General features: G+C 48.6%; 2 protein-coding genes across 2 annotated transcripts; both read left to right on the top strand.

Annotated features, from left to right (window-relative positions):
- Positions 1-2,270: 2,270 nt before the first annotated feature.
- On the top strand, positions 2,271-3,969 carry Aud_000021 (DUF1996 and WSC domain-containing protein; the record flags this gene model as incomplete). The annotated part of the gene is made up of 3 exons (XM_043285538.1): positions 2,271-2,620; positions 2,682-3,234; positions 3,289-3,969. The coding sequence occupies 3 exons, from the start codon at positions 2,271-2,273 to the stop codon at positions 3,967-3,969; spliced, it is 1,584 nt and encodes a 527-aa protein (XP_043141473.1).
- A 7,072-nt stretch (positions 3,970-11,041) lies between these two features.
- Positions 11,042-12,551, top strand: Aud_000020 (acyl-CoA dehydrogenase family protein; the record flags this gene model as incomplete). Its single annotated transcript, XM_043285537.1, has 5 exons — positions 11,042-11,218; positions 11,279-11,588; positions 11,651-11,878; positions 11,928-12,017; positions 12,067-12,551. The coding sequence occupies 5 exons, from the start codon at positions 11,042-11,044 to the stop codon at positions 12,549-12,551; spliced, it is 1,290 nt and encodes a 429-aa protein (XP_043141472.1).
- Between the last annotated feature and the right edge of the window lie 272 nt (positions 12,552-12,823).

The raw sequence follows: 12,823 nt of genomic DNA, 5'->3' as shown, positions 1-12,823 counted from the left end.
CCACATGTTAATAGCTATTGCAGCAGTATTTAATCTTAATATACAGCAAATCGATGCCGTCAACGCGTTTATGAATAGCAAACTGGACAAGGAGGTCTATACCTACATGGTAGAAGGATTCTCTGAATATAGCTATATTTACCAGCTAAAGAGAGCCCTTTACAGTCTATGAAGGGCACCGCGCCTCTAGCAGAGAGATATTTCAAAAGCACTTAATGAGATAGGCTTGTGGAGAATTAACACAGACTCATGCCTTTATATGGATGATAAGACTGTTATCTTGGTGTTTATTAATAACATACTATTCCTTTACCATCCCAAAAGCAAGAGGCATGCTGACAATCTCATTCAAAAACTATAAGAACGCTACGAATTCCGTAATCTAGGTGAGGGAGAGAGCTTCCTGAATATTAAGATTAGCTAAGATTGAACAAAACAGAGGCTTTGGCTGAGCCAACAGGCATATATTAACAAGATCGTTGCACGATATCATTTGGATCTGACCAATAGGAAGCCATGGACGCCTGTAACAACAGAGAGCTTACGCCCTTATAATGGAAAGGTAACAATTAATAAGATACACCACTATCAATCTAAAATTAGATTAATTCTATATGCCGCTGTGATCACTCACTTAGATATCACTAAGATAACGTCAGATCTAGCAAGGCATCTATTGAATCCTGGACCAACGCATTTTGATGCAGCCAATCGCGTGATCATATATCTTGCTTTGATGAAGGACTACGCATTAGAATATGGAGGTGATCTAACAGGGAATATCTTCATCATTGCAAGTGACGCTGCCTACACCGATCAATTGGATCGTAGCAGCAGCGAAGGATATCTGGTGAAGCTATTCAGTGCTGCCATGGATTGGCGCGCTGGGAAGCAATGAATGGTTACCACATTAACTACTGAGGCCGAATTGCTTGCCATTTCAGAAGCTGTAAAGAATGTCTATTAGTGGAAGCAATTGTTCCTAGATATTGGCTTTAATCCAGAGCATGAGATATCCATTCTGTGCGATAATTGTCAAACGGTAGGGCTACTACGTAACGAAGAGCCAATGATTCGCACGAAGCTACGCCATGTTGATATCCACCAGCACTGGCTTTAGCAAGAGGTCCAATCAGGCCGCATATCAGTCAAATGGATCGAAACCAATCGCATGCTGGCAGACGGTTTGACGAAGATATTGCCGAAGAATAAGCATATCGACTTTTGTAAGATGGTAGGGCTCGTCGACCAATCAGGAGGCAGAGATTGAGCTTCAACTGATCCAACGCCATCAATTCAACATGATTACCCGATTAGGAGATGGATATGGCTTCAACAGCTACGTTTTGCATGCAGCTTTGCCTACCGGCTCAGCTGGGGGGGTGTATTGAATTATATGACCGCTTGCCCGATTAGGAAGACTACGAATTAGCTTAGCACTGCCACCCTTGGCCGAATATTCAATAGCATTCGATCGTTCGAATAGCTTCAATTCCACCGCTATCAAAAGAGATAAATAGTAGCTAGATAGTCATTCGTTTAGAAGATCAGACCTTCATTGATTTTCAATTGGCCATATAAATTACTAGTGATCCATGAACGTTACTAGCTTAGCGATTTCAACACTTCTGCACCACACCACCGTAGCTCAGTAGATTCTGACAAACCTGACTGATCCATGCCAAGATCCTGTTTTGCTTAGTACCCAAAAGGGCAATTCCTCGAAATGAGTAAAGGAGACCCTTGATTCAAGGTAATTGCTTCTGAAACATCTTCATGACCTCGACTTATCATTACGTAGTATTAAGCATTCTGGTCCCAAAGAATCCAGGCGATGGCGCTTGAGAATCAGCAGACTAACCCGAAATCTTTGTGGCGTTGCCCCTGGCATCACAATGCTAATTTAACAGCATGAAATAACCCACTCACAGCAAGCGCAGAGCTTCGGGCTTGAAGCCTAGAATATGATTGACATCTAACTTCCCTCGTCGAAGGAAACTGTCGAGCGAGCTTCGTCTATCGTCAACAGATTGCGACCCGGAAATCACGATAGAGGATATTTTGAAAATATATAAAACATGACCCTCATCTTACATTCTTTCTTTTGTGTTTAGTTGTTCCCCACAACCTTCCATTCACTTCTCTCATGGGTCTGGTTACTCACGAGGTTCATTCATTTTTCCTCGCTACATTCCTTACAGTACTACCCGCTGTGGCGGCCCCTTTCTTTTCACTGATTTGACGGTGTACTTCGACTGAATTATACGAAGATGCATTCCAAAGCCACCTCTATTCTGTTTGCTGCCATTTATGCAACAGCATTTGCCAAGGACTCTCGAACATTCGCTGTGAACCATTTCTATGGCCAGAGTCCGCTAACAATGGGCCGTATGGATCCAATCATCAGTCCCGGTACTGCCTCCAGTCATGTGCACGCGATCCAAGGGGGGAGTAACTTCAATTTAACCATGGGTAACGATGTTCTGTTGGACTCACGTTGCACCTCTTCCCTCGTGAAGGCGGACAAGAGCAATTACTGGACTCCGGCATTATACTTCCAAGATCCCACAAATGGAAGCTTCATCTCAGTTCCCATGTTTTACATGAATGTCTACTACTTGTGCGTAGTCTTTAAGTCCCGCATTTTTTGAGAAATCAAGCTGCCAACTAATAAATAACAGTTTCGAACCGACCGATGATGATATCAAAGCCTTCCCTGTCGGCCTCCGCATGGTCAGTGGGAACAATAGCCTTCGAACGCCCCCACCGGGCGGAGCTGCCAATGTCCTGGATACGAATGAAGGCGTCATTCAACCAGTTCAGTGGACATGCCCACGGACTTCCTATGATCCTCCCTCGTATCCTGCAGATTCAGATGGATTGCATGGTGTTGGGATTCAAGACCCGAATAATGCTGGGGCTGGGGCTGGCTTCCCGCATATGAACTGTGACGGATATGCATCCCCTCTGCGTGCTGATATTCACTTTCCTTCTTGTTACAACCCCGAGGCTGGCCTCGATGACTTCAAGAGCAATATGGTGTTCCCGAGCAGCAAAGGAACCACAGGGGGCAAAGTGAATTGTCCGCCAGGATGGACTCACCTACCCCATATCTTCTACGAAGTTTACTGGAACACTCCTTTGTTTGTGGACATGTGGGAGCAAGGGAATGGCACGCAACCCTTTATTTTGGCAAATGGCGACCGCACTGGGTACTCTCTTCACGGTGATTTTGTGGGTTTTTTATCCTGATGAGTCCTTGGTACTACAGCTAATAAGTTTATCTAGATCTCTGGCTGGGATGTGGACGTCTTACAAAGGATTATTGATAACTGTAATGCGGGCGATTCGGGCATGGACAAGTGCGCCGACGCTGGCACAATCAACGACTCTTCCGACAGCTGCAACATCGCCAACCTGGTCCCCGAGAAGATTTCCGGTGTTCTCGAGAAGCTGCCAGGCAACAATCCACCAACTGGATGGGGTCAAGGCGAGAGCGCATCCTCTAGTTCATCCGATCCAGAAAGTACATCGACTACCACCAGCATACTGTCTGCATCTCAGACCTTGTCTACCACACCTACTCAAGTCTCTACTACAGAAATCAGTATCATCGGCTGGTCATATCTTGGCTGCTATTCCGACAATGTGTCTACTCGTGCGCTCACTGGGATCCAATTCGCGGATCTGGGCATTGGCAATGTGACTTCAACTGGCTGTATGGAGTATTGCGGAAATGCAGGCTTTAGCCTGGCAGGCACTGAGTACGCTGGCCAATGCTTCTGTGGTGACAATATGGAAGGCAGCTCTAGGATCGCCGCAAACAAATGCGATATGAAATGTGAGGGTGACACCTCTCAGATTTGCGGTGGCAGGTTGGCATTGAGCGTGTTTGAGAAGGCTAAGAAGACTGCATTGAAGAGATCTCGCATGGACTTTCTTCAACATGTGCACAGCAAACATGTTTGATTTCAGTTTTGCATGAGCGAGTATCTGGTATGTTAAATTACGCGTAGACTCAAATAGCACTCTAAAGTGGAGAAAGGAGTGAAAACAGACCAATCATACTTCTACACTGTAAGGTACTGTTAATTGAGTGGAGCCTTCTCAGAGACATTCTTCGTCTCCAGGATCCAAGCTATACACTGCCGGGAGCTACGAGTCCTCTAGGAGCGTGATTCCTACTCCCAGGAGCGAGCGGCATCGTTCCTGGGAACTTTGCCCTCATCCTTTCAGTCTATACAGGATGGATGATTTCATTTACCCCGACCCCTCGCAAAGCGATATGCAGGCTACAGCAACTATATACTGTTGAGGTTTCATCAGTCTTCAATAGCGCTGAGGCTTCCTTGATAGATATCAGATGACTGAGAGCTTCTGTTGCTCTCTGTCCTCCCTGAGACACGTTAGCTTTGTATGGTAATATAGACCTTTGGGAAGCGTGTAAAGCATGCTTCTACTAAGGGCTTTCTTATTCGAGGCTGACTTGTACTCCGCAGAGGTGGCACCGCCGCCGGCAGTTCGGCTCCGAGGAGTACTCCGTATCCGATGATCTACATGAAGCTAACCAGAGCAGGTACGTTATGGTTATGGCATTTTTATGTGGTGAGGTTGGAGATAACACAATGCTTCATTGGAATCTCCGCAAGAACCTGCTTTTGCTCATTTAATGTGTGGTCCTTCATCTTTGACTATATATAGCCTTTGGCTCTATATGGCCTCTCCATCTTATCAATATTTAATATTTGAGAGCCGCTGCATTCCATCGCAGCGCTCAGGCGACTTTGGTATACAAGTCTCGCCTACCAGAATGCTTCATTTTCTTCGCCATCATTGGTATGACCTTGGCGTCATACCCTTCTTCCTCTCCATTCGATACTTCCTTCTCAATCATCTTACTACCTCCTCTCAAAAGCTGCTTCTCGCCAGTTTCATGGCCGTTTTGATTCATCAATTCGAAGAATATCGTTTCCCAGGAGGGTTTCCTGCAGCAATGAATATTGGTGTAGATTCCAGTCCTCGCCCTGACCGGTTCCCACTTAGTTCAGAATCTTCGTTCATCACCAACGTTGTGCTACGTACGGCTTCTATCTTACTCCAATCTTCTTCCCGGAACACGTCTGGTACGGACTGGCGCTTATTCTATTCGGATTCGGACAGTTTTTCATTCATGGTATCAATATCAATATGAAGCTGGGTTCCATGTACACCCCGGGGCTTGCGTCGGTAATTTTGCTGCATATCCACATCGGCTACTACTATATTCGCCACATGACGGAAATTGGCAAGTTGACAGGACGTCAGTGGGCTTTGGGCCTCGCCTATGGGGCTGCGTTCTGGTATTTAAAGCTTATCAAGTCCACGTTTGGCTGGCTTGTGAATTATGACTCGCCATATCCCTTCTATCCAGCTGAAATGCAGCGTGGAGGGATGGCAGCCTGGCTTGAACGAGTCCGCAATCGCTAAATGCGGATCAGGTCCTTCTTTTTCTGTAGTTCATCAGCTACCTAATCTACATGGTAGTCTTGTTAAACGGTCCAAAAATCCACAGTGGCACTATCTCAAGCTGCCGTAACATTGTCATTTATCGTCCATTCCAACCCGCTATTCAATCCTAGCCTTCAACATGAAGCTTTATTAGTCTTATGAATTGCGGAGCTCTTCAAATGTCTCTTTCTTAGCGCTCCATAGCAACCCTCTGAGTATGACAACCACTCTCTACATGACCATATTGTACAGCTGTGTGGATGCAAGCGATCCATTCTGCACTATCATGTTAAGACCCTCCGCTGCACTATGCTATTCAGCACCGGACTTACTGCCCATTCGATTGCGCAATGATTCAGAAATGCATGATAGCAATTTGAGGAAGCGTCATACCAATTATTGTGATGGGAAAACAGAGAAACTCAGCTTGTGAGTTCAAGCAATTAGGCACACACAAAAAAGCAGGTTAATAAGTTGAACTACGCCTCATTTAGCAAGGCTCAGCTTGAGATTTCCCCGCACAGGGAATGCCGGCTCCCCACATTCCATCCCCTGATCCGACTCTTTCCGCCTTTCCCCCGTCAGTTCTCCATCTCCTGGTGAGCTCTTCAGCCACGCCCATCCTGCTAACCCCGCAACTTGCCACTCTCCATCAGCCAGTATCTGTCTGTCTTTGTTAGGTCTACTTTTATTCCACATCTTGGACTTGGAATGAATCCTCTGATGGACTCCCTGCAAAAGGGTAATCTCAAACGAATCCGTCAAGCTTGCGCCAACTGCCGGTATGTAATCAACTCAGTGGGCTCGAATAAAGCTAAACGCTTGAGCCGTGTGTAGGCGAAGGAAAACAAAATGCTCTGGGGAGCGTCCGATCTGTTTTCACTGTCGCCGTAATAAGCACACCTGCGTCTATGAGCCTTACTCCGTCACCGTCGGAGACAACCAGCCGAGTGCTCCAGTGACATCGAACGCTGAGAATGTACGAGTCTAGCTTTGTTCCATTTTTTTGCTTTGTACCTGACCATCTCCAAGACCCAACTATTGCAACGCATCTCGTTGATCGAGTCGCGCTTGGCGGAGCTGAGTGGCCGGACTGCACAACAACCCAGGTAGGCCGACCTAACGATTGATCGTCTCCACATCTCCGTATGCTAATAGTATATGCGAGACCCTTAATACAACTTGGACCTCCTGAGCAGCAAACTTCTTTATCGCAGCCTGCTCTCCCTGGAAATCATCCATTCCTAACACCTCCCCAATCCGTCTTAAGCTCCGTCATAGACACATATTTCACTCACGTTCACAACCAGCCGTATAGCAACTTTCAGGAGTCGACCTTTCGGCAAGGGTTACAGAATGACACCTTGCCCCGATGCCTGCTCCTGGCTGTGCTGGCATCCGCCGTCCGCTTCTCCAGACACGAATTTTATGCAGGACGATGCCTCGAGGCATCAGAAGTCTATGCCCGGGAAGCATGGCTATCTGTACTTGCCGATCACTTGACCGTAGAGGATAATATGGGCGTTCATGTGGTGCAGACTGTGAATATGCTGGCAGTGATTGATTATACCGGTAGGCGTTATGTCAAACTAGGATTACACTGAACAAGCTGCAGCTAACCTCTCCTTCATCTCTAGCTGGACGGGTCAATTCAGGCTGGCTCAAAATTGGCCTGGCAGCCCGCATTTCCCAAGGACTCGGCCTGATGGGAGAGCCCGATGGTTGGTTGCCTGTCGCGGAACAGGAGGAACGTCGCCGAGCATTTTGGTCAGTATACCTGATCGACAAACTTATTTCATGTGGACGATCCCGTCCGCTCGTCATTCTGGACCAAGATTGTCACATACAGCTTCCGTGCGATGAAAGCGCCATCCGGCAGGGGGAGACAAAGAAGACATACACGCTACTTCAGCTTCTCAACTGGAACACCGAAATTTCCGATACCCCTAGTCCATTCGCTCTGGTCATACTGCTTGCATCAATCTTTGGGCGCTGCACCAGGTATGTGTATGCAAACCGACATACCGATGAGATCCCTCCTTGGGACACGAAGTCGGAATATTCTGCCATTAATTCATCGTTGTTACTGTTTGAGTCCTACGGAAAGATGGGCAACACGTCAGTGGTTGATATGTTAACAGGCAGTGTTGGGACGGTGGGGACCATTGACCATCAGGCGCTTGGCCACCGAGTCTTTGCGCATACGCTCTTCCACCTCTGTCACTGCTTGTTGAATCATCCGTTTGTTCTCAACCTCAGCCTCAAGCCCTTTGGCTCCAAAGTTCCTCATAGCTTTGTGACCCGCGCACTCCAAAACGGGCTCGACCATGCCACACAGCTGGTGGATCTTCTCCGGGACGTGTCTGACGCAGGAGGACACGTTCAATCCTCTTTCTATGCATATTGTGTTGCTATTGCGGGTGGTATGCTCTCGATCGCGTCACATGAGGAATCCCCACTCGTCTTGTGTCGTCCTTCCGATATGCTGGAGCGCTTCCAACGCGGTATCGATATCCTAGATCGATTAGCCAATTTCTGGATGCATGCAGCAAACATGGTATGTAAACCTGCCAGACGGTGGCGCTTCTAACTGACTCATTTTCTGGAATAGTCGGTCCGGCTGCGCGACTTCCACGCAGAGCGACATAGCCTGGGCAGCGTTCTCGATGCGACAGGTGTGACCAGGGATCTGGATCCTATGTCCGAGGAGACATTCTGGTCCATGCTCGACTATTCTATCATGGGAAGTAATCCATGCAAGGCGTCCAGTGCATGCGGCTCGGATGCGCCCAGCATGCCCTCGCCGACATCATGGGCTCTAGGAACGGACTTTCTCGCCGCCACATCTCCCAGGGTGCACACGAGCCATGATGATATGTTTCATGGCCAGTCGCCTGCTTTACGTCTCAACGAAGTAGAATACTTACTTAGCTGTAGCACGCCGAGGACTGGGCTCATTTGACACCATGTCCGGATGGGTTAAGCCGACACGGCGGCTAATTAAGGCCCCTCATAAGAAGAACCTAGGCCTATATAAAGGCCTGTCGAAGCCGCACCCATCAATCATCATCCAGATGCGCACCATGCGCATTGGTCTGCGCCATTTCCTGTTCAAGATTAAGGCCTCCGAAACGGACCGGTGCAGCTGCGGAGAAGGGTCGCAGACCCCAAAACATGTTCTCCTGCAGTGTTCGTTGCACGCAGAGGCCCGCAGACAGATGATTAGCAAGCTACACGATGTAGAAGGGCTCCGGGGGAAATTATCAGACTACGACGCGCTCGTGTCTGACCCGCAGGCGATCCGCTACATCGCCGAATTCATGCATCAAACAGGCCTGCTCAGCCAGTTTCGTCATGCAGAGCTGACCGAACAGGACCAGGAACAAGGAAGTCTCCTACGAGGCTCTGGAATAGATGTGGAAGACGATGGTTAGATGGAACAGCCAGCTGCCTAGGAGGGTCTACCTAGGTGCGGCAACAAGTCAAGAAGAACGACTACATGGAATGGAGCAGGATAAGTATTTAGTGCGCAAGATGGCGTAGAGGAGACATGCAGCCTAGTGGCGGGCTGCTTTAGTTGTGATTTCTACATTCTTTTCGATGTTTCTTATGTCTTGTCTGCATTTGTGGGTTACGGCGTTCGGATACTAGATTCCTGCTTCATTTGGCGAAGCGCCTGCATAGCTAGTCGCTTCTATAGACGGGCTCCAACAGGTTAATAGAATCTTGATTGATTGATTGATTGATTGATGTCCGGATGGGTTGTGTCATAAGAGTGTTGCCTGCCGTGATCGGCACGGCCGGACCGTTTCTCTGTACCGAGCCACTTCATGTGCCCACATCCTTTCTGCAGATAAAGATGCGAACGCAACAATTGCGTCCCATTACACATCATCGTCTCTTATCTTGGTTATATCAACAAAACCAGCAATAATCAATCCTCACCGTGGGAGGCTGTTGCCTCCGGCACTACCGCAGCAATTCTGGCAAACGCCACTGTATACCCTCTTGACACGTAAGTGCCTCCTCCCTTCCAATTTTCACCATCACAATATCATTGCTGAAGCTACGACAGTATCAAGACGAGACTCCAGGTGCAAGTCCACACTCGAGCCAGGTGTACCGAAACCAAAGACGACGAATGCGGCAAGCCACCACCTGTTCCTACGAGCTATGATAACGTGGTCGACGCAATTTCGCATGTGGTGCAGGAAGAAGGCATCTCGGGCCTGTGTCGTGGGCTGAGTAGTTCCATTCTCAGCACCGCCTCCATAAACTTCGCCTACTTCTACTGGTCGACCAAAGCACAGACCGTGCATCAACACTTCTCGAACGTTACAATATTCCTGACTCCGATGGTATCGTCAAAGAGCTCTTGCTAGGCGCGGTGGGAGGGGCCATGGCCCAGATCTGCACCACCTCCATTGCGGTCATCGTCACCAGGCAGCAGACATGTCGGGGAGTAGATAAAGCGCCGTCCATCGCTGAGGTTCTAAGGGATATTGTGCGCAGTGAGGATGGATGGATGGGACTGTGTCGAGGGTTGAAAGTCAACCTCATCCTCGTGGTTAACCATATGATCACGTATGGTCTTTACCAGTGGCTGCGAGGGATCCTGCTCCGCTTCAGGAAGCCACTGGGATTTGCAGACGCTTTCCGCGTATCTACCGTCTCTTTGATAAAAGATTGACTAACAATCGACAGTACTCGGGGCTCTATCCTGTCACTCACCCGCTGATCGTCGCCAAGACCATGCTGCAGTCAAAGCCACCTGCCTGCCGAGATGGTCGACCTTTCCGGCGGTTTGCGGAGGTACTACTTTTTATTCAACATGAAGGCATACGGAGGCTGTACAAAGGCCTAGCACCGCAGATAGTCAAGGCGTTTTTGGTCCAGGGGTTGATGATGATGCTCAAAGAAAGGTGAGAATGACGTTCAAAACTCAAGTCATTTTTCCCTGATGACATTATATTAATTCCAATATGAGAGCAGGACGGAGCTTTTTCTTAGTCTTGTGATGTTGTCGTATAGAAAGCGGTTGCGGCTGTCCCTCCGGGGACAAGTGTTGTAATGCGAGATAATACAAATGGGGTTTCTTATTTACTGCGCTCCTGTGCACAATAAAAACATGATCTAGATTACTCTCACTATCGATATCTAGTCAATGTAGAATCTAGTCTAAGGAATCCGTTCAATCAATGCTGTTTTATGCGTCAAGCCCTGGCATTTGCGGGGTCTGGCTGGGTGCGGGATGGAAACCTGAGGCGGCAGACCGGAGCGGACCGAGTATGAGCCTTGGCATATCGGTCCGAAGTAGCACTACGCTTGGATAAGTCATGGATTCTATCCGCGGCCTACTAAGCTGTATTCGACCATATGCAAGCTACTAGTCCAATGATACACCTTCCCATGTCCGGGGAGAGCCCCTTCCGCGGGCGGCCCGGACCCGAACATCCTCCTGTAACTACATTGCATATAACTCAACGTCTAGTAATTAGAGCATGTACATGGAGCATGCCCTCAAACATCTCGTAAGACCCATCCCAGCTACAACATGTCTTCTACCGCGTCCAATACCCCGTTCGCGGACCCCCTCTGGCTCAACCGGATCTACAGCCCCTACTACACCGCGTCCCACCGACGCCTACAACGCGAAGTCCGTGAATACGTGGACACCCACATTGCCCCCTTCTGCGAGGAGTGGGAGCAACAAGGCTCGGTACCTATCGAGGTGGGTACATTTTGTGAACACCCACCTTCCTGAATGAATACTGATCTGCATATCACCAAGGTCCAAACCCGCCACGCCGAGCTCGGATACACCGCAGTCGCGGCCTTTCCTCTTGCAAAAGACTATCTCCATGGCCAACGGCTTCCGGGGGATATCGATCCCCAGGAATGGGACGGGTTTCACGATCTGATCGTCATTGACGAGCTAGCGCGTTGTGGATATCTCGGAATTGTTTGGGCATTGGGCTGTGGAAACTCGATCGGTGGACCGCCGGTGATTAATTTTGGGAATGAGGAGCAGAAGAGACGGCTTTTGCCAGGTATGTTGACCGGGAAGGCGAGATTTTGTTTGGGGGTGACAGAACCCGATGGTGAGTTTGCCTTGAGGCGTGGCTACGATGTCATGATGGTTCTGACGGTGTTTCTGATTTAGCTGGTTCTGACGTTGCTGGAATTACGACGACGGCGGAGCGCAAAGGAGATGTTTATATTGTGAATGGGGCGAAGAAGTGGATTACCAATGGCATCTTTGCGGATTACTGCACTGCCGCTGTTCGGACAGGAGAAGAGGGGATTCGGGGTATTTCGGCCCTGGTTATTCCCCTGAAGACGCCAGGTGTGACTTGTCGCAAGATCAGAAATTCGGGAGTTGAGGCGAGTGGTATGTACAGTTCTCTGCCGATAGTGGTCCATATGCTGATTCCCGGCAGGCTCAACGTACATCGAGTTCGATCAGGTCAAGGTCCCGGTAGCCAACTTGTTAGGGCAGGAAAACAACGGCTTTCACATCATCATGAACAGTATGTCTCCTGGTCTTCATCCATGCTTCTGGAACTAAAAAGTATGCAGACTTCAACCACGAACGTCTGTGGCTGGCTTGTACCTCGCTGCGCATGGCTCGTGTCTGTGCTGAAGACGCATACAAACACGCAATCAGCCGCGAGACCTTTGGCAAGAAGCTGATTGAGAATCAGGGAATCCGGTCCAAGTTCAGTGCCATGGGTCGTAGCCTCGACTCGGCGTACGCTTGGATGGAACAGCTGGTTTACATGTCCGAAATGGCGCGGAAGGACTGTAGGGATATCGCGATGGGAGGATTGTTTGCCAACTTGAAGGTGTTGGCTGGCAGAACACTCGAGATGGTAAATCGCGAGGCTCAGCAGGTGATGGGAGGGCTGGGGTATTCGAAGAACGGCCGCGGGGCGCGTATTGAACAAATTAGCCGGGATGTCAGAGTCATGGTTGTGGGAGGTGGAAGTGAAGAGATTCTGTCAGACTTGGCTGTTAGGGAGGAGATCAAGGCCATGGCCAAGAAGGGACAGAGCAAGCTATAAGTGGCTGTTTGACAGTATCTAGTAATGCTTTTCAGCATTATATGTATTCCACTGCTTATGAAAGGATTGGTAAACTACATGATGATTTTGTTTTTATTAGATCGTGGCATTTTGGAAGGATGTCCTTGCATATTGAACAGCCTTGTATACCATTCTCCATCTACTTCACTGTTGTTCCTTAATGTCCATAAATACATGTATACTAGAGACCATACTCATGGACATCACTTGTACTAAGTAAACTTTCAAGTGACTGATGTTAGAAGATATAG

The sequence above is a fragment of the Aspergillus udagawae genome, assembly GCF_001078395.1.
Source record: "Aspergillus udagawae IFM 46973 DNA, scaffold_1, whole genome shotgun sequence".
NCBI classification, from domain to species: Eukaryota; Fungi; Ascomycota; class Eurotiomycetes; order Eurotiales; family Aspergillaceae; genus Aspergillus; species Aspergillus udagawae.
Note: the sequence above shows the minus strand (reverse complement) of the source record. Positions and strands in the feature narration are given on the sequence as shown.